The sequence below is a fragment of the Ursus arctos genome, unplaced genomic scaffold (genome assembly GCF_023065955.2).
Source record: "Ursus arctos isolate Adak ecotype North America unplaced genomic scaffold, UrsArc2.0 scaffold_9, whole genome shotgun sequence".
NCBI lineage: Eukaryota > Metazoa > Chordata > Mammalia > Carnivora > Ursidae > Ursus > Ursus arctos.
Window position 1 is genome coordinate 16,146,509 of NW_026623111.1, and position 24,427 is coordinate 16,170,935.

At 39.0% G+C, this 24,427-nt stretch overlaps 1 protein-coding gene across 1 annotated transcript in view; it reads right to left on the reverse strand.

Annotated features, from left to right (window-relative positions):
• KCNIP4 (potassium voltage-gated channel interacting protein 4) overlaps positions 1-22,967 on the reverse strand; it is a 528,135-nt gene extending 505,168 nt beyond the window's left edge. The window contains exon 1 of the mRNA XM_044389745.3: positions 22,868-22,967. Within this exon, the coding sequence (XP_044245680.1) occupies positions 22,868-22,967 (100 nt within the window). The remainder of the gene's footprint in view (positions 1-22,867) is intronic.
• Between the last annotated feature and the right edge of the window lie 1,460 nt (positions 22,968-24,427).

Below are 24,427 nucleotides of genomic sequence, written 5' to 3' on the forward strand. Positions count from 1 at the left end.
TTCATACCTCGGGACAACACACAGATGCAGATACAGAAATACCCAATGAAACAAATGCTTTGTGAAACAATACTTACCTTACCATATGCAATGCACACTGAAATTTTTTTCTACTTCATTAAAAATGCACAAAAATGATTTCTTAATCCAATAATGGCATGTGACAAATAGTTTGCAAAACACTACTTGGAGGGATGGGTTTGAGTGGTGTTACTCCCATTTTTATATTTGGGATGCTAACATAATGCAATTTGCCCTAACAGAAGTATGAATTACAAGATGGTGAGAAATCAAAGAGCTATATTAATTTTAGAAATGTCCACATTATCTGTTAGAGAGACTAGTTTTTGTTACAATTCCCATCCTCACCTTCAGGAAGAACCTGTTATGTATCTGTTTTATATGCATTAACCAAAGTGTATCCACAGAACATGAGATTCATGTAATATTAATAACATTTATTAATAAAAATAGATTCCAAGTGTGTGTGTGTATAATGGCAGACTAAACAAAATTTAGATATTTTTAAAATACATTTTATTTTATTATTACTTTTTTTAGAGAAGAAGGGGGGAGGGAGAGAGAGAGAGAGAGAACAGGGTGGAGGCAGAGGGGGAAAGAGAATCTTAAGCAGGCTCCACGCTCAACATGAGCCTGTAGCAGCACTCAATCTCACACCCCTGAGATCATGACCTGAGACGAAATCCAGTGTTGGTCACTTAACCAACTGAGCCACCCAGGTGCCCCTTAAAATGTATTTCAAAAATCGGTATCTTAACTACAGGACTTTTCAGAATTTTTAAAATGCTAATGAGCAGTGTTAATGTCCCCTGAAGGGCATGTTATCAAGTGTTTTACAAAATGTTTTGAGCATGAAATATTTTCTAGGTAGAACATATCAGAAGATATATATTTCTATTGATTATATTGGCAAATTGTGCTATTGTTTTCATTTTTCCCTATTCTCCATGCCTCTATGATGCTCTTTGCTTCTGCTAAATGAGTAATCACTCTTTCTTCAACGCAATACAAACTTTTCATCTCCATTCCTTATTCACAGCGCTTCCTTCACTGCTAGCTCCTGTTCAACAGTTAAAATGCATCTATTTTCCACACAAGGATTTGCACACAACGTAGCCAAAAAGTAGAAGCAATCCAAATGTCCATCAACAAACGGGTGCTTAAGCAAGAGGCAGTACATCCATACAATGGAACGCTATTTAGCAATAAAACGGAGTAAAGTAGTGAAACAGGCTACAACAACGGATCTCAAACATTAAATAAAAAAGCCAGATACAAAAGGCCATATATCAGCATGAATGCATTTGTATAACATTTTCAGAAAAGAAATACCTATAAAGACAGAAAGTAGATTATTGGTTTCCCGGGGCAGTGGGCGGAAATGGAGATTAAGAGTAAATGGGCAGGAGGGGTCCTATCAGGATAATGGAATTGTTCTAAAACTGGGTGGGTATGTTAGTTGCACAACAGGATGAATTTACTAAAACTACTGAATTGTATACTCAAATTGGGTAAATTTTGTGTAATATAAATTAACCCTCTAATTAAAGTTATTAAAAACCAGCCAGCTGGCTGGCTAATCAACCATCCATCCATTCATCCATTCTGCCTTCCTTTAAGACTCTTTCATGCCTCAAGGGGAATGTGGCCTTTCCCTGTCCTGAACGATGGGGGCACCTGGGTGGCGCAGTCGTTAAGCGTCTGCCTTCGGCTCAGAGCGTGATCCTGGAGTTCTGGGATGGATCCCCACATCAGGCTCCTCCGCTGGGAGCCTGCTTCTCCCTCTCCCACTCCCCCTGCTTGTGTTCCCTCTCTCGCTGGCTGTCTCTCTCTCTGTCAAATAAATAAATAAAATCTTAAAAAAAAATGAAAGAACACATCATTTTGTTTTTATATATCTTATACCCTTGTCATGTGCCTTCCAAACCTTCCTTGTATTGTATTCGAGTATTTGTCTAATATCCTTACTGGATTACAAGTTTTTGTAGACATAAACTCTACTGGACTGCTCCATGTAAAAATATTGTTGAATCTCAGTACAGGAAGCAAATACAATTTAATGAAGGTGAACAGTAATAAAAATCCATGTGAAAATGCCCAGTGGTGGGTATTCTTAAATGGGCTGCTCTGAAATGTGAAACATAAAAGTAGTTTAATACCTCAACACGTCAGCTACTAATTCAAGGAATAATAATAATAATAATAACAACAGCAAAGGCAGCAACATCAGGAGCAGTTACCTTACCAAACGCTCACTTCAGGTGTTTCTCATTCTGTGGATATTATTCCAGAAAAGAAACTAGACACAGTGAACTTGTCTTAGACACTAAGACACTAGCCACTTGTGTAGGCTGGGTGCCCTGGATGACACAGATCCTGAGGCAGATTTCTCATGCAAACGGCTGATGGAGGGAATGCTTTCAAGAGAAACTAAAAATGAGATGTAGGAAGCAAGAAAGAAAGGAGAAGGAGGTAGGATGTTTCTGGGAAGTCTAGTTTCAGTCTAATCTATGGGGAGCTCTGGAAGATAAATAGGAGAGCAGAGTCTTTCCTGTCTTGAGGCAAGGGAGTAAGAATTAAATATACCTACTGTCCCAACACCTGTGTGTGTGTGTGTGTGTGTGTGTGTGTGTAACTCCCAGGTACCCTGGCTACAATCACCCAAAGATAATCCTCCAGAGAAAGTCACAGTTGTGAGCCTTTACTGAATGCCCACAGCTGGGGGATAGACATTGCCACCAGAAGAAGGGGCTTCAAGGGACTTGGGTAGACATCAGTAGCATCTGCTAATGCTCCTGGCTCAAATCACACCCCTAGTAAGAAGACCTCAGACTCACACCCCAATAATTCTGATCTCTACATCAGTGCTTTTAACTCCCTACCCTTTTTTTTTTTACTTCAGTATCACATTTTGTTATATTCTGTCCTTTAAACACACACACACACACACACACACACACACACACACACACAAACGCACAAATCCTCCCTGTTATGGCCTAGGTTGATCCATTAGCATCTATTTTTAAAATAAATATTAATTCAGACTAGGATAACAAAGTCAAGCCTATTTGATACCCTTCTTTAATCTTGCTTTTAATGAATAGATAAAAATAATTTTTAATTACATGCATTATTTAAACAGCGTCTGAGGAACTTGGATGTTGCTTGAAAACAGTTGACTTCTTCCAGCATTTTAAATAGTCCCCACTCTAAATCTTCTTTAGACTAAAACTCTCTGTGAATAAAGATTTGTTCAGAAGCTCAGTTCAGACAATGCCCCAATCACCACACATGCCAAATGAGTCTGTCTGAATTTCAGAGAAATTACTATGTATTTTTAAATTTTTTATATCAGAAATAAAATCATAAAAGGCAAGTGAAATTTGATGCTAGAAACTACAGTCTAAACAACAAACAAACAAAACCAAAGCCTGACATAATGCCTGCTATCCAGCATTGGACAAAAGAACTGGCTTTGTTCCAACAATGGCAGGACTTATTGCAATAATACAAAGCACTGTTTATAAAGAATGACAAACTCTAAATGAAAATTGCTCAGTCTGAGCCCCTGGAGCCTATGTTCATCCATTTCTGTCCTTCCCCCAATTCAGCATCCTTTCCATTTACATGCAGATATTCAAAGGGATTTCTATGGCCACTACTTACCTTGCCTACCTCTCTTTTCCCCCTTATCTCACTTATTTTGCCTATTCTGAAAGCTGGGCTCAGAGCTCTTAACCGTGGAATAAGTAGCCAAGAGTTCAGAACATTTGGAGTCAACAGAGTGTTTGATTGTATATGCATTTCATGCAAAAAAAGAGGATGCTACCCTGGATGGCTGCATGTGATAAGGCCACTGTGCCCTGTTACAATGACATAGTCATTGGGTGAGTAAGTGAGAATTAACATGGCTTGAGCATATGATGTGATAAACGGCACCCCAAACTAGCTACATCTTGAGCCATGAAAGTGACAACGTGGGGAGATAAGGTATATTGCTTTGGGGTAAGGAAATATGAGGCCAAGAACAAGTCCCCAGATGTATTTTTTCTGAAAAGGGAATCTCATAGACGGAGGCATCTTCTATCCTATTTTAAGCCATAGCCAGAAACATTTCTCTTCAATGAGCAATTTGCAAAACACTTCTCCAGGGATTCCTGATGTCTGTCAGAAACCTCTCTGAATATTTCTTTCCATTCACTGGAGAGAAGGGAAGGGAGGCAGCATTTGTAAAATATGCTTATGTTTTTCATCTGTTATTTAATTTTTACAATGAATCTTTGGGAATAACATTATCCTTATTTTGCTGACAAGAAAACTGAATTACATTAAAAATAAAACAAAAAAGTAAAAGAATTAATACAGATTCACTAAAGAACAGAGCTTAGATTCAAATCCAGACCCTTTTGACCCAGGAGTTCTTGTCCTTTCTACTCTTTCATGCTGCCTATAGCTTAATACAACATTTCCCAAATGTGTCCTGTTGGATATTAATGGGAGGCAAACACTGTTAAGAGTTTAGCAAGGCCAGTTTGTTTATAAGACTTTCCAACACTTTTAATGTGTCCGAGTATATTCTCCATCTCCACCAGGGACCTAGAGTTCAGTGTTTCTAAAACTCCATGACCTTAGAGGCCTTTTCCTCCCTGATCTTCAAACTCTACTGAAAATACTTTAGAAACTGGTATTACTCCAGGAGTATTCTACAAGAGGAGAAGAAAGAATAGAGACCCAAAGGGCATAAGTTTTTAATTCACAGACTTCTTTATTGTCCAAAATTTTAAAATATATTTTATTTATTTATTTGAGAGTGAGAGCGAAAGAGAGAGAGAGAGAGAAAGGGAGAGAGCATGAGCAAGAAGGAGAGGGAGAAGCAGGCTCCCTGATGAGCAAGGAGCCTGATGCGGGGCTCAATCCCAGGACCCTGGGATCATGACCTGAGCCGAAGGCAGACACTTAACCAACGGAGCCAGGGAGATGCCCCTGTATTACCCAAAATTTTATGAACTTGCATTAATTTGGGAAAGAAAAAACAAAGTATCATTTATACGAACCAAGATAATACCATTATGATAATACAAACAACACTATGTATATTCCCATTAGAATGTATTCATAAGTATATGAAAGTAAATATGCACCAAACCAAGTTCCATATCTCTTATAATCTCTACATAAAGGCAGACATGATAATATATTTATGTAATGTCTGGTGAGTATTCCAATAATAAGGCAATAATAGACAGAGTTATGTAAGGCCAGGTACTGTCCTAAGGGCCTGGTATATATTAATTCATTTAATCATCATAACAACCCTCTGAGACAAACATTATTTTCTCCACATGACAGATGAGGAACCTGGGGCACAGGTAAGTTAATTTATTTCTCAGAAGTCCTACTGGTGACTTGCCCAAGCATGTGTGTGGCAGAACCTGGTACCAAGTGGTTTTCTACTGACTCTATACTGCTTATGACCCTCACTTAAGACTTTTGCAAAGAAGTCTAGATGCCTTTGGAAGTTTCTTTAGCCTATGTCAAGACCAATAAGGGCTCCTACTATTCTACTTCCCTTCTTTCAATGTCCACCCCCACCCTCTCCACTTTCTACCCCCTTGTTACTGTAAATTATATATATATAATTTATAAAATTATATATGCATTATATATTATATATATATAAATATTTTAGAATAGAAAAAACTATAACATTTGGGTTAGCAATGTGTAAGTAATATTTTATAGTCATTTATCTGACTTCCCTCTCCATAGCCATTTGCTGAGTGTCTGCTAAGTACCACTGTGAGGGATATAAGCATTCATTAAAAACTTCCTGCCCGGAGAAAGCTATTTGGGTCTAGGGGGGAGGAAAGATGCTCGGCTACCAGAAGCTACGTTTGCTCCACCAGGGGCGGGGTAGGTGTTGACTCATGCACAGCCTCTCACGAGGTCTTGCTTCTTCCCAGAAGCATATTGTACAACTATAGGGTGACTGGCCCAGGGGCCGCCATGAGCTCAGCCCTGGCTCACAGCATGGCTGCCCTGCAAGCTGCTAGCTGAACCTTTTTTTTCCCTTTTCTGTCAAGGCTTAACCATGTACAGATGTGTGCTTAAGCTTTAAGCAAAACACAGGCAAAACAATTTAAATGAAAGAAACTTAAGGTAAAATAGAAGCCATAATCACTATTAAAAAAAGAAAGAAAAGAAAAAATGGACCAACCATTTAGACTAAATTTTGAAAAAGGATTGACAATTATTTAAGAAAAAAAATAAGAGCAAATGCTTAGACAGTGCTTATCCTGAGCCAGGCACTTCAGGTGCTTTATACATATTAACTCATTTATCCTCAAAACCCTACCATACCAATACTACTATTATTTCCTTTTTACTGATGAGGAAACTAAGGCACATAAAGGGTAAGTGGTGTGCCCAGGGTTACAAAACGCGTTAAGTGTCTGGGCTGAGGTTCAACTGAAGTCAGGCCATCAGACCCCAAGGTGCATGCTCCTACCACCATCGGGCCACCTGTGATACAAGGTGTAACGAGTATGGGTGAAGGGGCCCTTCTCAGCTGGCTATTACACTTGATACTGTACATACATCAGCTCCTTCTTCTTCACGGGAATGCGCTGAGGTTGGTCTGATCTCCGCTTCTTGGAGAAGAACTAACTAGTAGATAACTAGTACTGGCTCAGTCTGGATGAAAACACAAGACTGAAAAAGAGGAAGGAAGGAAGGAAGGAAGGAAGGAAGGAAGGGAGGGAGGAAGGGAGGAAGAAAGGAAGGAAACAGACTGTTTGCAACCAACACTGTGCTCTTTCCATAGCAACAACATTTTGGGGGAATCGTTCTTGGACTTACATTCTGCCCCAGCACTGATCGTATCTTACTTTGTATCTCCAGGTTATAACCTAGAGCCTCAGAGTAGGGTCTTTTATATGCCTCGAATTGCACTGATCTGAATCAAGGTCAACCTAGTCTTCTTCACGTTCATTATTCAAGAAAAAAAAATCTAGTAATGAAAAAGGAAAATTATATGGATCATCCCTATGGATGAATTTTATAAAGTACTTTTGAAAGAAACAAAAAAATGTGTGAGAACTACTTAGAATTCCTTGCTCGGGAACCACGCGTAATGGAACCTTTGCATGGGTCTTAAATGCTTCCTTGTACTTCTTGAAGCCTCTTTCTGTCACTCCTTTCCTTTTAATCTGTTCCCCATATTAAATAATTCGTACCGAGGCTTTCGCATGAATGGCGCCCACTGAGATGCGAGCAAGCTGTTGTTCAAGAAAGAAAATTATGGAGCTCCTAAGTGAGGGAGGCAGAGAAAGGCCAAGTGGCAGCAACCACCGTCCCCTGAGCCCTCTGCTCTGCCCCACCTCGTTCCACATATCACACACCCAAGTTCAATTTCCCCTTTCAGAGGAAATGAAGCAAAACACATCAATAGAGTGAATGGGTTTATTCCTAAGAATCATAAAACTACAGTTCCTCGTAAAAGGTGTAGAAAATGAGCTCCTCTTTCAGGTAAGTGAGACTCTTAAGTAAAATATCAATATCCTAGTCCCTTGATAACTTCCTTGACATAGGAATATTTATAGAGACAGCTCTTTATCCGCTACTGAGGACACCGTTCGACTTGAAGTTGAAAAATGACTTCAAGGTATGAAAATCTGTCCTTAGTTCCCAGATGTTTCTTCTGAGTTATCTTATTTTTAAAGATAAAACAAACACACATAGAACTCTTCAATTTTAAATATGTTTCTGGATCAAAAAGAAATGTTTTTCATTTAAATTGATAAATGACTATGCTCCAATGGGCACAGCGTTTCTCCTATTGGAAAAACAAATAATGTGATTTCATATTGATATTCTTTTCCTTTTAAAAGTAACCTCTAAAAGTTACATAAAAATATGTCAAAAATGTTCAAGTTCAAAGAAAAAATGAAAAATGCCTGTGTTCATTCTCCCTCCACCCTCTGTGTATTTGTATATATATATTAAACTGGGATCATTATTTTGCATCCTGTTTTGAAACTTCTTCTTTTAACTTAAATATATTCTGAACGACTTTTCAACACAGTGGTATTTGCCAGTCTCATGGGGCATATGCTGGGTAAATGGGGGAATTGATTCACATGCAGACGAAATGAGGCTCTTGCCCCAACTGAATAAATTCAGAACTGAAGGTTGGCCAAGGGAGATGCCACTGAGCAGGTGAGGGAGGAGCCCAAGCTTAGGAAGGGCAGCAGGTGGGGACCCAGAAGAGGCAGCCAGGAAACCACAGACAGATAGGGCCTTTCCGAACTCAAGGAGGGAGGCACACAGCGACCTGGTGACCAAGAACCAGGCAAAAGTAAGAACACTCACCTGGGTGCTTACTAGGCACCAGAATTAGTCATTTAAGCACTTTGTCTGTTAGTATGTGTTTGTTTCAGGCAATAGTCTATGAGTGAGATCCAGTGGAAGATTTTATAGGAGAAACAGAGGATTGGGAAGGTTAAATATACTTGGCTAAGATCACACAGCTAGTTAGACTAGAGATTGCAGTGGGGGCTTTTTACTCAAAGGCATAGCGTGCTTCACTTCAGCCAACACTTTAGATAACATTACCCCTCTACTGATCTTTTCCATGGCTCCTCTCCTTAGTACTTAGACACATGCTTCAATATAAACCTAGGTCCTAAGGAATCATCACAGGTCTTGTTCAAAAGAATCAAGAATCTGTTTCTTCAATGAGTTCAATGGCTTATTCTCTTAACTAATAAACTTCATAACTTACACTCTTGGAGTGTGCGTGTGCATGTGTGTGTGTGTGTGTGAAGTATGTAAGTATATGCACTCATGAGTTTAATATATATTGACACAACTATATTTGTGCACGAGTGAAGACACAAAGTTACATACCTCATTGGTTTTGACAGCCACTGAACACATCTTTGAAGGTAAGGCATCAGATCTGTGGCACATAGATACTGAATTTTCTAAATGTTAGTAAGAGACTGATGGCTAAAAGTTGCAGAAACAAAACAAAACAAAAAAACCCAAATTCATCATCATTAAAAATATCTTGAAAAAAAAAAAAAAAGCAAAAAGCATCTAATGAGGGACACCTGGGTAGCTCAGTGGGTTAAGCATCTGCGTTCGGCTCAAGTCACGATCCCAGGGTCCTGGGATCGAGTTCCACATTGGGCTCCTTGCTCAGCCAGGAGCCTGCTTCTCCCTCTGCCTGCTGCTTGCTCCCCCTGCTTGTGTTCTCTCTCTCTTTCTGACAAATAAATAAAAATCCTTAAAAAAAATCTAATGAATAAAGCTTTATTTTTGAAACTCAGAATTCAATCAGGAAGTCCCTCTCTGTGATTTGAATTTTACTGCATTTATGAAGGCACAGTACATACACAAGTTTAAGGAATTCAGCAGCTGTTTGAAGATCAGTCTGAGAGTATTTTCTCAAGCATTTTCACAATACACCAGTATTTGTAAACACTTTGTTGGAACTCCATCCCAAGCAATTTTACTAGTTATTTTGATGTATGGCCACGCACTTGAGAAATGAGATTTTCTGTCACTGGCCTCTGCTTCATCATGCAACTGGAGGACAGAATTCCCAGCTGGTTCAATTTCAAGTCTTCTGTAGCCTCTATATCTGTTTTTGCATATTTGAAGGTTGTTTTAAGCATATTCCCTCTCATTTCCTTGTTATTTTACCCATTCTCCCATATGCTATGTCGTTCTGCCCTTCTCTTTGAACATATCTAGAAAGAATGATCTTGTAGCAATGTACGCATGAAAGTGCTTACTTCATCCAAGTCAGGGAGCATCTTCTTTTAAAATTATGACCACGGACCTCAAATGGGCACTAAGCACTGCCCAGCAATCTTCTCACATTTGCTCAGTAAATTCACTTCCCCAGGCTCTGAAAAGACCATACTGCACTTTCTGTCTCCTTAAAACATCCATTACTCGCCACCCCACAAACGCATTTCACTTCAACCCATCTCGTATTAACCGAAGAACGCAATCAGACACAATGTCTCTCAACTTCCCATTATGAATGTACACACATCGACACCAATATTCTCTGCCTTTCCCAGCACATAATACAGGGAAGGAGACTCCCTGCTGTAGCCAAGGCCAGCTCCTCTGCCAAAGCAGGGATCTCTGTTTTTGTCCCCGTTGTATGCCCAGTCCCTAGAACAGTGTCTAGTAGGAGTTTGGTAAACATAGGTTGAATGAATGAATGAATGAATGAATGCTTATGAATATGAAAGAGTCCATCTCCCCTAAATGAAGAGAAGGACAGTGCAAACACAAAGATTTCCAGGGTGGTACTCCAAATTTGTAGCATATACCTAGATAATGCAAATAAAATAAATGATAAATAATAGATGATGTTTGCTCGTGCTTCATTGTCCTATCTGGCTTTTACACGGGCTCTAACGACTAATGGCCACATTTATGGAGCACAGTAGCAGAGCCAGGCACTGTCCACTCGTTGCGATTAGTTTTCATGACAATGACAAACTTACATGTTGAAACTGAGGCTCAAACAGATCAAGGAAGTTGCCCAAGGTCAACTAGTAAGAGAAGGAGGTAGGACTCAAATCCCCATCTGTCTGATGTAAAAGTCCGTGCTCTCTCCACTCAGTCATGCTGCCAGTTGCCCCTGAAACCCTCCAGCAGGTCTAAGCCCAACTAGTTTCTGAACAGAACTGCATTCCTCTTACCATCAACAAGGCCTGGAAACATCATGCTGCCAAATGATCTTATCTTCACTCAGTCAGTCAGTCAAGAAGTCTGAGTAGCCACAGAAATTGGCAGAGACATGAAAACCCCTAATGGGAGCTTCGTATCCAGCTTCCTGTCCTGCAGGATGGATCTTACTTTCTGTGTCCCCAGCCATGAACTCTTATCATGGCAAGAAAGGCAAGACCTTCTAAGCTCACAATAGGGGCAGTTCTTGGTTTTGTGGGGCCTCAATCTTATATAATTTGAAGGAGAAAATTCCATAAAAAAAGATGAAAAATATCACATATACAAAATTTGGCACGGAAGTTAATCTTTATTTGAAATACGAATGGGAAGGGGCCCGCATACTTGGGGAACTCTGTAGCTTAAGCTTCATTTAGCCCAAGATAATTCTGTCTTTGACTATGACCGAGCCCTATCTAAGAGACAGGTACATGACGGCTTAGAACCTGTTCTTCCAGATTGACAGCATGAATTTGTTGTTTTTAAAGATTTTATTTATTTATTTGAGAGAAAGAAAGAGAGAGAGAGAGAGAGAGAGAGAAACCATAAGCAGGGGGAGGGGCAAAGAGAAAAGCAGACTCCCAGATGAGCAGGGAGCCTGATGTGGGACTCTATTCCAGGACCACGATGTTTAACTGACTGAGCCACCCAGGTGCCCCAACAGCATGGATTTGAATCCCAGCCAGACCACTTCTAGATCTTAGACCAGTGATTAAAACTTCTGGAACAAACACGTTCTCATTTGTTAAATCTTCAATTATATAATTGGTTCATAAAAATTATTGTCAATATGAATAATGCATACAAAGTGCTGGCCATAGTGCTTGGCAGACGCTTAACGAAGTGCTCATTCAGGTGTCACTGGTGTTCTTAGCAACTGACACCATCTTCTTGCTCACCTCATCTGGGACTTCTCTACCTGAGGCCCATTCCTATGTTCATTTGATCGCTTCCTCAATTCCCGAGCACCAGGCCCTTGGGATTTAACCCTATGTCTTCACCATTGTGGACCACATGTTGGCATATCTCATCAGTTTTTTTCAGGAACCTTGTTTCTACCTGTGCACTGGCAATGTCCCCCGTTCCCTGGGCATAACCCAATAAAACTAGAATATAGCAATATGATGAAAAATGTCCATAATATATTCTTAAGTAAATAAAGAGCCAGAATTCCTGTAATTATGGCTAATGAGATTATTCTTATGGGGTTTTCTAAAAATTGGATACCATAAATATATAAAACTATTAGCTCCTCTCCTAGAATATGATTTATTGCTCAATCACAGATGATGTAGTTATTATACTATTTAAGGCTACCAATTATTTTTGTCATTTGTAACAAGTCAATTAACCTTCCTGGGCCTCAATTTACTCATAAAATGAGGGGGTTGGACTACAGTCTCTATGATTCTTGCTAGTTACCCCCCAAAATATTAGTAGTACAAATAACTGGATATAAATGTATTATTCTTATCTCAGTGTGGGATATGCCAATTTGAATATTTACCTTTGAAGCTAATATGTGGGGGAGGAGGGGTTACTTAAAGGAAAACAACATGACTTTTCTTTTTTGTGAAATCTGCCTTTTTGCCTTCACTGTTGTAATACTCCTACTGTGGCAGGTGCTCAAGAAATATTATTTGAATTTTTTAAAATGCCTTTTCTAGTAAAGTCTTATTAAGACAATTTACAAGGGTCCTGTAGATGCGATTAAGAGTAGAGTTTATGTCCCAGGATCTTGAAGCAGCCTGGTAAGAAGAAATGAAGACGACTTGCTCACTTGCCCCAGGTGGCTGGTAGAAGGGCCCATCTAGCTTTACCACAAAGAATGACTATTTTAGCCTGAACATATGTGAAAGATCAGTCATGAGAAGTACAGGCCATTTTTCCAGGTAAGAGAGTTCTGACAAAAGGTACGGAATTGATGTCTTGGCAGGTGTCTGAGGAAGGGCAAAGGGGTTTCTGTCTACCCCATGCTAAGACTGGCGTAGGAAGATACGGTCTGGAAACTGGTATCAGGACCTATAAAAGAAGCTTGAATGGAAGACTTGGAGACACTTTCTACCCTAACCTCTCAGTAGCTTCCCAGTACAAAAAAGAATAAAACTCAAAGTTCTTACAATAGTCTGGTATGACATGACCTTGGCCATCCCTCTACTGCTTCTACAGTTTCATTAGACTTCCTGTGCTCCTTGAACACAAGAAAAACACACTTCCAGCCAAAGGCTCTGATACTTGGTCATCTCTTTGCCTGGAATCCTCTTGTTCTAGACTTTACTGGTGTCACACACTCATTTCTTTCAAGTGTTGGCAGAAAAGTCAGTTCTTCAGAAAGGCTTTCTCTGACTACTCTACTTTTTTAAATGTATTTATTTATTTGAGAGAGAGAAGGAGAGTGAGCATAAGCAGGGGGCGAGGGAGAAGGAAAAGCAGACTCCCTGCTGAGTGGGGCTGGATCCCAGGACCCTGAGATCATGACCTCAATCAGACACTTAACAGACTGAGTCACCCAGGTGGTCCTGACCACTCTATTATAAATAACACCCCTGTTTCTGACCCCCTATTGCGTTTTGTGCTTGTCTCTATTAAATATCAGATTTTATACCCCTTTGTTTCTTTATCTTTTTGTCTTGCTTCCTCAGTAGTACATAAATTCCTCAAGAACCTGTATTGTGCTCATTACTGTTCCTAGAACAATGTATGGAGCAAAATAGAGGCACACATATTTTAGTGAATGAATGAAGGAATGAATGAATGAATTCTACTATAACTATGCTGTCTCCCGTACATTTTTGTAGTATTTATAGTTTGTATCTCAAAATTTAGCAGATTTAGCAAGAAAGGACGTTTTGTGTGTTTGCTTAGGGCTGCATCCCCAGTGTCTAGGATGGTGACTGACACTTAGGAGTTGCTCAATAAATAATCTTAAACATTATTTACCATGAAAATAAAAAAATTCCTGTACCGTAGTTTCAAGAAAGAAAATGAATGGTTTTTGATTAGAGTAACAAGTAGCACCAGAATCAGTTTTAAATCCAACCAAATCGATCAATGGCAACTTCCTAGTAGTAGGAACCACTCTTTGGAAAGCCAAAAACTCTGTATGACATCAGCAGTGGATTGCTCTGAGCGACTGCCTCTTACAAGTGCAGCTCTTAGCAAGCAATGAATTCAGCTTCTAGCTTCAGATATGGAGTGGTCGCCTCCTTTCTTTGGAAGAAAAGATGATTGTGCACGGCTGTAATAGCCAAACACACAAACTATTCATAACCTCCTAGACAGGGTTCTACACCCACACAAATACAAACTCAGGTCAATCCACGCAACAAACAGAAGAGGGAGGTGCTGCGGGGTTATTCCCATCTACGATATAAAGAAACTGAGGTATAGAAGGTTGGGAAGCTTACGTCAAGGCAACTAATATGTATGAGAGCTGGGATTTAGTTATTATTAAATCCTGTTATTGTGGCTTCAGAGTCTGTGCTCTTAGCATCTCTACTCCAAGATCTCTCTGTAAAAACTGAAACCTACAATTGGTACTGGGTCAGCAGTAAGATTTGTTTTGATGATGAGTCTCCTGACCTGTTCAAAGCCTTTTCAAATAATTACATACACAAGCCTGGATGGTGGGGGTGAATTTCAAACAGAGAGGCCAAGGTAGGTCTCTGTGAGATGGTACGAGCAGTGAATGAAGGGGTTTAGCTTCCTGTTTTTAATAATCAGAGTGATGAACAATGAGGATAACTGCCCTTGTGATTTTTATATATATCTACAGGGTAATAAGCCTGGGTCTTCCAGAAATTCATCCTCTGGGACACTGAATGGCTGTCGGGTGATAGCAGTTCTCTACCACTAACTTATTCAGACCAATCAACAAGGTGGAAAACACCTCAATTTACATCCTCAGCTTAAGGGTTCTTTGTGGTAGTACCTATTGCTGATGATAAAACTATGCCGGAAATCAACTTACCATCAGCCAAGTCTTAGAATCCTTGAATTTTACTGTTATTGGTCCACTAGCAAAATAACTTAGGAGAGCTGTTCTTATTTTGGGTAAATATTTGTGGATCTTAGATCATGCTTGAAGTTTATTTTCCGAGTGTAATCCATGAGGTATTTTTTTCTCTACCTAGAAGAGTTCTGTCAAAAACACGTTATTTGGGGGGTACCTGGGTGGCTCAGTTTGTTAAGCGTCTGCCTTCGGCTCAGGTCATGATCCCAGGGTCCTGGGATGGAGCCCTGTGTTAGGATCCCTGCTCAGCAGGGAGCCTGCTTCTCCCTCTGCCTCTAGCTCCCCCTGCTTGTGCTCTTTCTCTGTCAAATAAATAAATGATATCTTTAAAAAGACAAAACAAGTCATTTGGTAGTCATCTAATATCTCTGGGACTCAATGTTTTCATCGATGAAATGATTGCTTTAGAATTTGCAAATTTCTGAAGAACTTTCTATTTTACGAAGCCATGATAAGTCAGAACTTCGACTGTGTGATCTATAATCCGCCCTCTTCCTTATTTATTTGTTTGTTTGTTTTGGTTCATTATCGCAGCCGTGTTTTTACATAGATGACTCTACGTAGAAGTAAAAAGAAATCAGTGAAATTTTATTTTATTTTAATTTTTTAAAAGATTTTATGTATTTATTTGACAGACAGAGAGAGAGAGTACAAGCAGGGGGAGCAGCAGGCAGAGGGAGAGGGAGAAGCAGGCTCCCCACTGAGCAAGGAGCCAGATGTGGGGCTCGATCCCAGGACCCTGGGATCATGACCTGAGCCGAAGGCAGACACTCAACTTAGTGAGCCTCCCAGGCACTCCAAAATCAGTCAAATTTTAAAAAAGGAACTATTTTTATTTTTTTTTAATTTTTTAGTCTATAGAAAGTTTTCATGTTAGGTGTGGCTTCTACTTATGTGTGTACATTTTACCTTATTTTTGCATATTTACCTTCTGTAGTCATAGGGAACGCCATCCGGACAACTGCCACCATGAAGATACTGGAGCTAATCCAGATTCCTTCACTTATTCCCTTGTGACTTTGAGCAAAGTCTTAACCTCTCTGAATCCCCAGTTTATGCACCAGCAAACCAGAAATAACACCTGCAAACTGCTCTGGTTAGTAACCTGACTTTCACCTCGTTTGTCCTAAAGATTCTCAACTAAGGAAAGCTTTCTTCCTCCTTTGCCCTCTGTTCCCCATAACTAGAATGATCTGTGTTCCTTCTGCCCTGTATCTGTTGGTAAAGGCTGGAGTGTGTTTTCTGTTGACAATCATCCTGATCAAGCCTAAAATCCCACTGAGGCTTGCGCTATGTTCTAAGTCACTCCTGGTGCACCTACTCCGAAATCCTAATCCAATGTAAGTCATCTTATCTTTGTTTGTCTCTGCTCTAATCAGTCCCCTCCATAAATCTCAGACCCTTTCATAAGAAATCCCCTTCCTGGATTCAAGGTCTCCTCTTTACACAGTAGCATCTTATGTTGAATCGTCTCCTTTCTCCAAGATCACCAGCCTTCTCTACTTCCAGCAGTCCCACCTGTTACCCACAGACAGATCAAAAACTGGGCTCAGTCTGAGAACGAATATGTTTATCTACTTTCTTCTCAATTTTACCCCAGAGCCCAACTAACAGCTGTACTTGATTTGACTGGAATTTAATGCAGATTCGTTTATATGATGAGATTTTGTCTTATTTACAAAATAGAGGCTTTAGAATATTCTTTATGTTGTGGTTAGACTAGTACAGTCAGTATGTCAGCATGGATATTTATGCTTGCTTATTTATTTATTTATTTATTTATTTATTTATTTATTTATTTATTTTAGAGATAGAACACACGCACATGTGGCGAATGGGCAGAGGGTGAGGGAGAGAGAGAATCTTAAGCAGGGTCCATGCCCAGAACAGAGTCCAATATGGGGCTCAATCTCACCGACTTGGAGATCATGACCAGAGCCAAAATCAAGAGTCAGATGCTTAACCAACTGAGCCACCCACGCGCCCCTGGATATTTACGCTTATTAAACAATGTTAGTGACTGAGTGTTCCTCATATGGAATGCGATCAGGAAAGGCTTGTAGAAAGAGTTAATGGATACTTGACCTAACACTCTCTACTTTTCATCAAATTATCTGCCATTGCCAGAATGCTGTAATGTCAAGAAATTAAAATTATAAGATAGGATATAGAGCCTCATGGTCTGAGTTTGACCTCCAGCTTTACGACTTACTGGTTGAGTAAGCTTGAGCTGAGTTACTTAGCCTCTGCAAGTCTAAGTTTTCTCATCTGGAGTGAGAATAATAGAGGACCATGGCGAAGCTTAAATAAGATAGTACTATACTAATACAAATATATGTTACAAAGCTATGTTAACACTATAATGCACAGCTTAAAACTGTATCGTGTTTAACATGCCTTATGTATAGGCAATCTTTAATAAAGCCAGATATTGATATTATCTATCATTACTTAATTTTATGGATTAAAAAAATAAGGTCAAGTAATAGCCCCAAATCACACGACTATTATGAGGCAGAGCGGTGATTAGAATCCACACAAAATAACTCTGGATACCCCAAGTATGAGAATATACTAAGGCTCTGAATATACTAAGTCGTCTTCCTTAGGCACTTTTTAGACATTAATATTCTTGAGACAAAGGAAATATTAACTATAAAAGACCCTAAGGAAATTCAAATGGTATAAATATCCCCTTTATTCCATTTCTAAGTGGTGTAAAAAGTATGCTTCAGTTTTTTAATATCACCATGAACTATGTTTATATTTCTTAAGCATTACAGTTTAGAAAAACTTTTCTGATCATCCAAATACCCATAAGCTTTGGCATCCCCTTGCATTTAGGAAAGCAGAATACCGGGAAAATTTAAAGAGTCTGCTTTATGACTTTCCAACAAGCTATTTGAGATGGGAATAATAGCCCCTTTCAAGGCATCTCCAGCCCCTTGGTCCTCATTAGACATGATGAAATGTACACACAGTCAGTACTGTTTTCCAGTTGACCCAATTTATTAACAGACCCAACACATCCACACTTCTGTCAACAGCACCGGGGAATTAAGAACTTTGGTTCCAAAGATCCGTCTCTGTGTATATGGCTAGAACCTTGTCTAGGCCTCTTGAGGAAGCTTGCATTACAGTATTACAGATATCTGATAAAGTGAGCTGGATAAATACAAAAGGAATTCTAAAGGATATTCATTCTACAAAAGACTTAGATTTTATCATTTGATTTCTTTTTGTCTTTTTATTGAAGACAATTACCAATAAAAGTGATTTTTTTCAAGTCATGTGTACTATTGCATTTTTGTAAAATCTTACCTTTTAGTAAGGTTGGTAGTAGGGAGAAGGATGGTTCTTTCTTAATTCAGTAACTACCTCAGCATGATTTAATACTTATTTGGATGAAAAGTAGATATTTTCACAGCCCAGTGTTGCATATAGAGATAATGAAATAGCTTTGCCATTAAAATTTTGATTCAATTTCTCCCTGGAATGCGTTAACAGAAAACCACTTTCATTTTTATAGCTGGAAAAGAGGCAATTTATTGTTGGGAGGTTTTAGAAGTTTTCCAAACCAGCATTAACTGTGGAGCTTCCTAAACTCCTCATTAAGAAGAGAGAGCTTCCGAATTCAAAACTCTGGCATTGTGTGATACCCTCAAAACTTTGCTCAAGTTAAAACTATTATCTAGTACGCAACCTGACCAGGTATTAAGATCACTTTGTTTAAAAAGAAAAAACCTACTCTGAGATCATGACCAGAGCCAAAATCAAGAGTCAGATGCTAACCAACTGAGCCACCCATGAGCCCCTGGATATTTACACTTATTAAACAATGTTAGTGACTAAGAGTGTTCCTCATATGGAATGCGATCAGGAAAGGCTTGTAGAAAGAGTTAATGGATACTTGACCTAACACTCTCTACTTTTCACCAAATTATCTGCCATTGCCAGAATGCTGTAATGTCAAGAAATTAAAACTATAAGATAGGTTATAGAGCCTCATGGCCTGAGTTTGACCTCTAGCTTTACGACTTACTGGTTGAGTAAGCTTGAGCTGAGTTACTTAGCCTGGAAAACAGTGTGGAGGTCCCTTAAAAAGTTAAAAATTGAGCTACTCTATGACCCAGCCATTGCACTACTGGGCATTTACCCCAAAGATACAGACGTAGTGAAGAGAAGGGCCATATGCACCCCAACGTTCATAGCAGCATTGTCCACAATAGCTAAATCATGGAAGGAACCGAGATGCCCTTCAACAGATGACTGGATTAAGAAGTTGTGGTCCATATATACAGTGGAATATTACTCAGCTATCAGAAAGAACGAGTTCTCAACATTAGCTGCGACATGGACGGCACTGGAGGAGATAATGCTAAGTGAAATAAGTCAAGCAGAGAAAGACAATTATCATATGATTTCTCTCATCTATGGAACATAAGAACTAGGAAGATCGGTAGGGGAAGAAAGGGATAAAGAAAGGGGGGTAATCAGAAGGGGGAATGAAGCATGAGAGACTATGGACTCTGAGAAACAAACTGAGGCCTTCAGAGGGGAGGGGGGGTGGGGGAATGGGATAGGCTGGTGATGGGTAGTAAGGAGGGCACGTATTGCATGGTGCACTGGGCGTTATATGCAACTAATGAATCATCAAACTTTACATCAAAAACCAGGGATGTACTGTATGGTGACTAACATAATATAATAAAAAAACATTAAAAACATTATTGAAACTTAACTGAATTACAAAACCCAAACAAACAAAAAAACAAACACCAAAAAACAAAACAACTGACCTTTGATATGTTAATAAATCATAACATGATGTGTTTATTTGTTATTGGAACTCCGTGTAAATTTTGAGAAACTCTATCACAAGGATGCCTAAAATAGCAGTCCCAAATGTCAAAGTCTAGAGCTACAGGAAAGGACATTTCTCTATTCTCCTGAAATACAATGAAAATCTCCTCGAGGTATGATGAATTATCCCACTATGGAAGAGGAGGAAAGATCAGTCTCACAGCAGCCCTGCCTTACAATTCCAAAGTAGGCCATCGACACCTATTTTATAAGAAAGGATACGTATTACAGAAATGATCAAGTGTTAATGACCTGATAGACTCATAAACTTCTTGAAATATAGAGTCCCATGGAGATTTTCAAGTTCAGTTTTCTCATTTTTGACATCTAAAGGCATAAGGTGGCTTAGCTGAGGTTAAAAAACAAGAGAGTGGCAGAGGAGGGGTAAGCATCTGTATTCCTACTGTTGTTTTATTTTCTCATGTTAACTAATGTCACCTGCTAAATGCAACTCTTTTTGTTTATAAATATATGCCATGGATCTACATGTAATGATACATGTTTATGCACCTCACACACAGACTGGAACAGACGGACCTGGGACATCCACGCCCTAATCCCCAGTTATTCTACAAAGAATGGGAGCTCAAAGTACTCAAAGACAACCAAAACCAAATATTTTAGACTTTAATGTTACCAATTTATTTTGAAGTCCATTTACTCTCTAATATTTGAAGCAAGATAGTAACGACGTTCTGCAAACATAGTCTTATATATATGCCCTTGAGAACACAATGCATATTGCATATATAATAATACAAAAAGAATGAAAAAACTACATTCTGAACGATAACTACACTGTAGACTAGTTATAAGGTTAGAAGAAGAGGTTTACTTGTTTAGGAAAAAAATTCAAAATCATCCTCACAGGACTTTAACTTAGGTTCACATTTTTCTACTTAATACTCAAATGTCTTTAACAGGACCCTTGAACAGCCAGAACTAAGAAAGGTGAAAAAAAATCATTATCCTTAACTTAGATATGTAAAATGGTGGGCGAGGAAGGAAATTTCTATGTGAAGATAGGATGAATGAAATAAGCATCAGTGTTTGTTTTTAAGAAAGTTCCAGAATCTATGAAGAAGTTATTTTGATATTAAATACTGTTTGCCATTTTCATTAATTAATATTAGGCTACAACTTCAGAGTTTGCACATTCTGATCTATAGATTCAAACCATATACAATAAAATATAACAAATTCAGTCTATTCATTTGCTTTGTATCTCCAGTAAGCAAAGTATGTGGGTTTTCTGACTCCAACATTCACTCTTCAGATAAGTCTTACACAAACTTCAAAATGGAAAGCACTATTGCTCTCTGTTTCTATCAACGTGTGCAAATTAAATATCATTCCTCCTTCATGTGGTTATCAACATTTTACCATTTTTAAATACTTTTTTAAAAAAATGCTGGAAATAAATCAGACACAAATTTTTACTGAAGTTTACTAGACAACACATTCTCTCTTCATAGTATTAGTACAATATTAGCTTGGAATATGCTGACATTGCAAAATATAAAATACAAGAGAAACCGTTCATACAAATCAGTACAAGTTGGAATATAAGTAATAAGGAAAAGGAAAAAAATAGTTTCATAAAGGTTAGAAGCCTTTAGAAGAAGGAAACACATGGTCTCATTTGGGAAAGCGAATGTTTGTGCTCTTGAAACAAAACTAATAATACAGTAGATTTGATTCCAAAATCCAGAGAAAAAGCCCTCGACAAAGAGTTTAAAGAATGACCACACAACATCGACGAAATCAGGTAAAACAAGTCCTTCCATATGGCTAGAAATACTGACACTTTTCCATGTTACTGTCAGACTCAGGAAAAAAACAAATCAAAACAAAACCAAACCCCAAAATCAGTCCATTAAAATGGGAGATCCCTGTCACATTTGCAAGGTAAAATAACACAGTAAAGGACAGAGAAGCCAAACCAAGTTATCGGTTTTATGACAATGAACAAGATAAAATCAATTTTAAAGAACAGTCATCGCTTCCAGAATTTAGAATTTATCTTCTTTTTGGCACTATACATGTTTCCATCACTGAGGGCTCTAAAAGAGCCTTCTGCAAACTTACTCCGACAAACCTTGCTTTCCACCATCCCTTATCCCACAACGAGTTACGAATGTAGGTTTCTGATAACCTACATCAGAGTGACACACTTAGCTGTAATTTGATGTTTGCTATTTGTAAATGTAATCATGTCACATGTGATTGTCTTTCTCTGGAGGACTGGATTAGTTGTGAATGTAAATACATTTAAAACATATTTGCATTTTTACTCAATTTTAAAATTTGAAGCAACACGAATATCACAGCATAGCTATGTCACATAACATCTAGGGATGGTTTTTAAAATTGCTCTGACAACTTTAGAGAAACTATAACTAGCTGTATGCAAACATGCTCTCAAACGTGTTCTGAGCACTAAGAAAATAATCTAACTTTACACAGATTCTCAAAGAAACATTTAATTCAGGAAAAATACAGGCAAGAACACACCTTATTTATTTATTTATTTATTTTAAGAAAGAGATGATTGCTAAGAATAGGAGTATGAGCCTCTGATGAACGTAAACAGAAGCACTTGAAATACAACTGGCCCTTTGGAATCTATGTTCAAGTCTGTCATGAGTTGGGGACTCTGCCCCTTACATTCTACGTTGAAATGTGAACAGGTAATATTATAAATACTTCTCAAGACAACCTTACAAAAGCCTGTTACTCTTAGGCTCTAATCTTAAAACATAAGCAATTATAATAAATGTATATCTATTTCCATTTGACGAATGCATTTGCATAGCAACAAACAAACAGACCTTGCAGCGTACCCAAATAGAATTTGCTGATGCAATAAAAGGGGATATTCGAATTAAAAAAAAAAAATCTAACAACAACATGGACTAGATGCTCTCAATATAACAGACATACCAGTGATTAACCTTTAATTTCCTCAGTTTTGGTTCTCACATTTTGATTCAAAGTGTTTCTCATAGTTTTAATGTTCTGCTCTGAAAACGTTACTGAAACTTAACAAAAAGTTTATTTTATTCATCTGTCCTACTCTGAAAACCCTGCCTGTCTTGATGTCCACCCCAGAGTAACATTTGTCTGATCTCATTTCAGGTGCCTTTCACATTCACTTAAGAAATTTTTATTGCAAAACAGAGAATTTTTAGAAGTCACTAAAAAGCACTCCCTTACCTTCTAAACCTGCTTCAATCAGCCCAAACTGTTCCAATAATTTAACAAAAAGCACAATGACGATCAGAACTGCTATCATTTCAAGCCCTTCCAAGTTCATGGTCAGCTAGGTCATGGTCCGACCACAGCCAGTGAGAAGTGCTCCTCTGCCTGGCTTTCTTTGTAAAGCCATTAAACTACATTAAGAAGGCTACTGCCAGAGGAGAAGGGGAGGAGGAGAGAGAGGGAGGGAGGGAGGGAGGGAGGGAGGGAGAGAGAGCGAGAGGGAGAATGAGAGAGAGAGGATGAGAGAGAGGGAGGATGAGAGAGAGGGAGGATGAGAGGGAGAGAGAGAGAAGGGAAAGGAGACGAGATGGAGAGGCTGAGAGAAAGGGCTGAATAAGAGAAATGCATCCCTCCTGTCTAGTGTAGCAGAGGCCAGGAGCGGCAGCCGGATTAAGCGGGGCCCGTCGGAATTATCGGCTTCCTGGTTATCACTCTTACACAGAGAGACAGCCACGCATGAAGTAACGCGCAGATCACCCGAAGACCCCGAGGTCACCAGGACGGTCCCGAGGAAAGACGACGCGCGGCAGTGATGGCTCCACGGCTCCCTCCAGGACCAGCGCGCCCGCCCGTGGCTTCGTTGGGCTGGTCAGTTGCCTTGGAAACGGAAACTAAGCAAGGGCAGGACTCCCGCTGCAGACAGAGACCTACCAACACCGCATCTTGAAATAGGAAGAGAAACCTGAAAATGCCATGCTGAGGGAGGCGGAGTGACAGCTTGGATTCGGCTGCTTCAGAAACACTGTTTACTAGTCAGGAAAAGCAAGTGTGGATTTTGCCCCAACTAGCTGAGCGCAGAGAGAAATGAGGCTTTAAGAGACTCGATCAGTATTTATTTTCTTCTCAATGAGTTGACTTATCCTAAGGCTGGGTCTGAGCCATTGTGAACTAATATTCTCGTTTGAATAATAGCTATCACACTGCTTCAGAGCATGAATACAACAAACTAATAAATATTCTCAGTATCTGTAAATTTTAGAGTTTAGCATGCACCTTATGCATTAGCTCGTTGCCATTGGATATGCCGAAATACATACTTCTTTTCAATGTGTACCTCCGATGCTTGTTTTTTTCTTTTAATTGATTTAAGTAAATTTAGAGGCAGAAAAAGTTTAACAACAACAACAACAACAACAACAACAACAACAAAAAATCAGAAATAACATTTTGGAGTTTCTGTCTTTATCCTGCACAATCATTTCATTCATCCCTCCCTCCTTTACTGCCCGAATAGATCAGGCCCACATTAAAATACAGAATTTTGAAAAAACAAAAAACAATACAAAACAAACAAAAAGCCACAAGAGTTAGGAAGCATCTCAGAAAGCCAATCCAAGTCTCTTGTTTCATAGATGAACAAACTGAGAGCCAAGAAAAAGCAGGAAAAATCAGACAAAGACAGAGCAAGGTAGAAGGCAGGCATCCCTGACTCCTGGCTGGCTTTGGAGGCAATATAGTGTAATAGTTCAGAGTATGGACTTCAGAGCCAGACTGCCTGGATTCAGGTGTAGGATC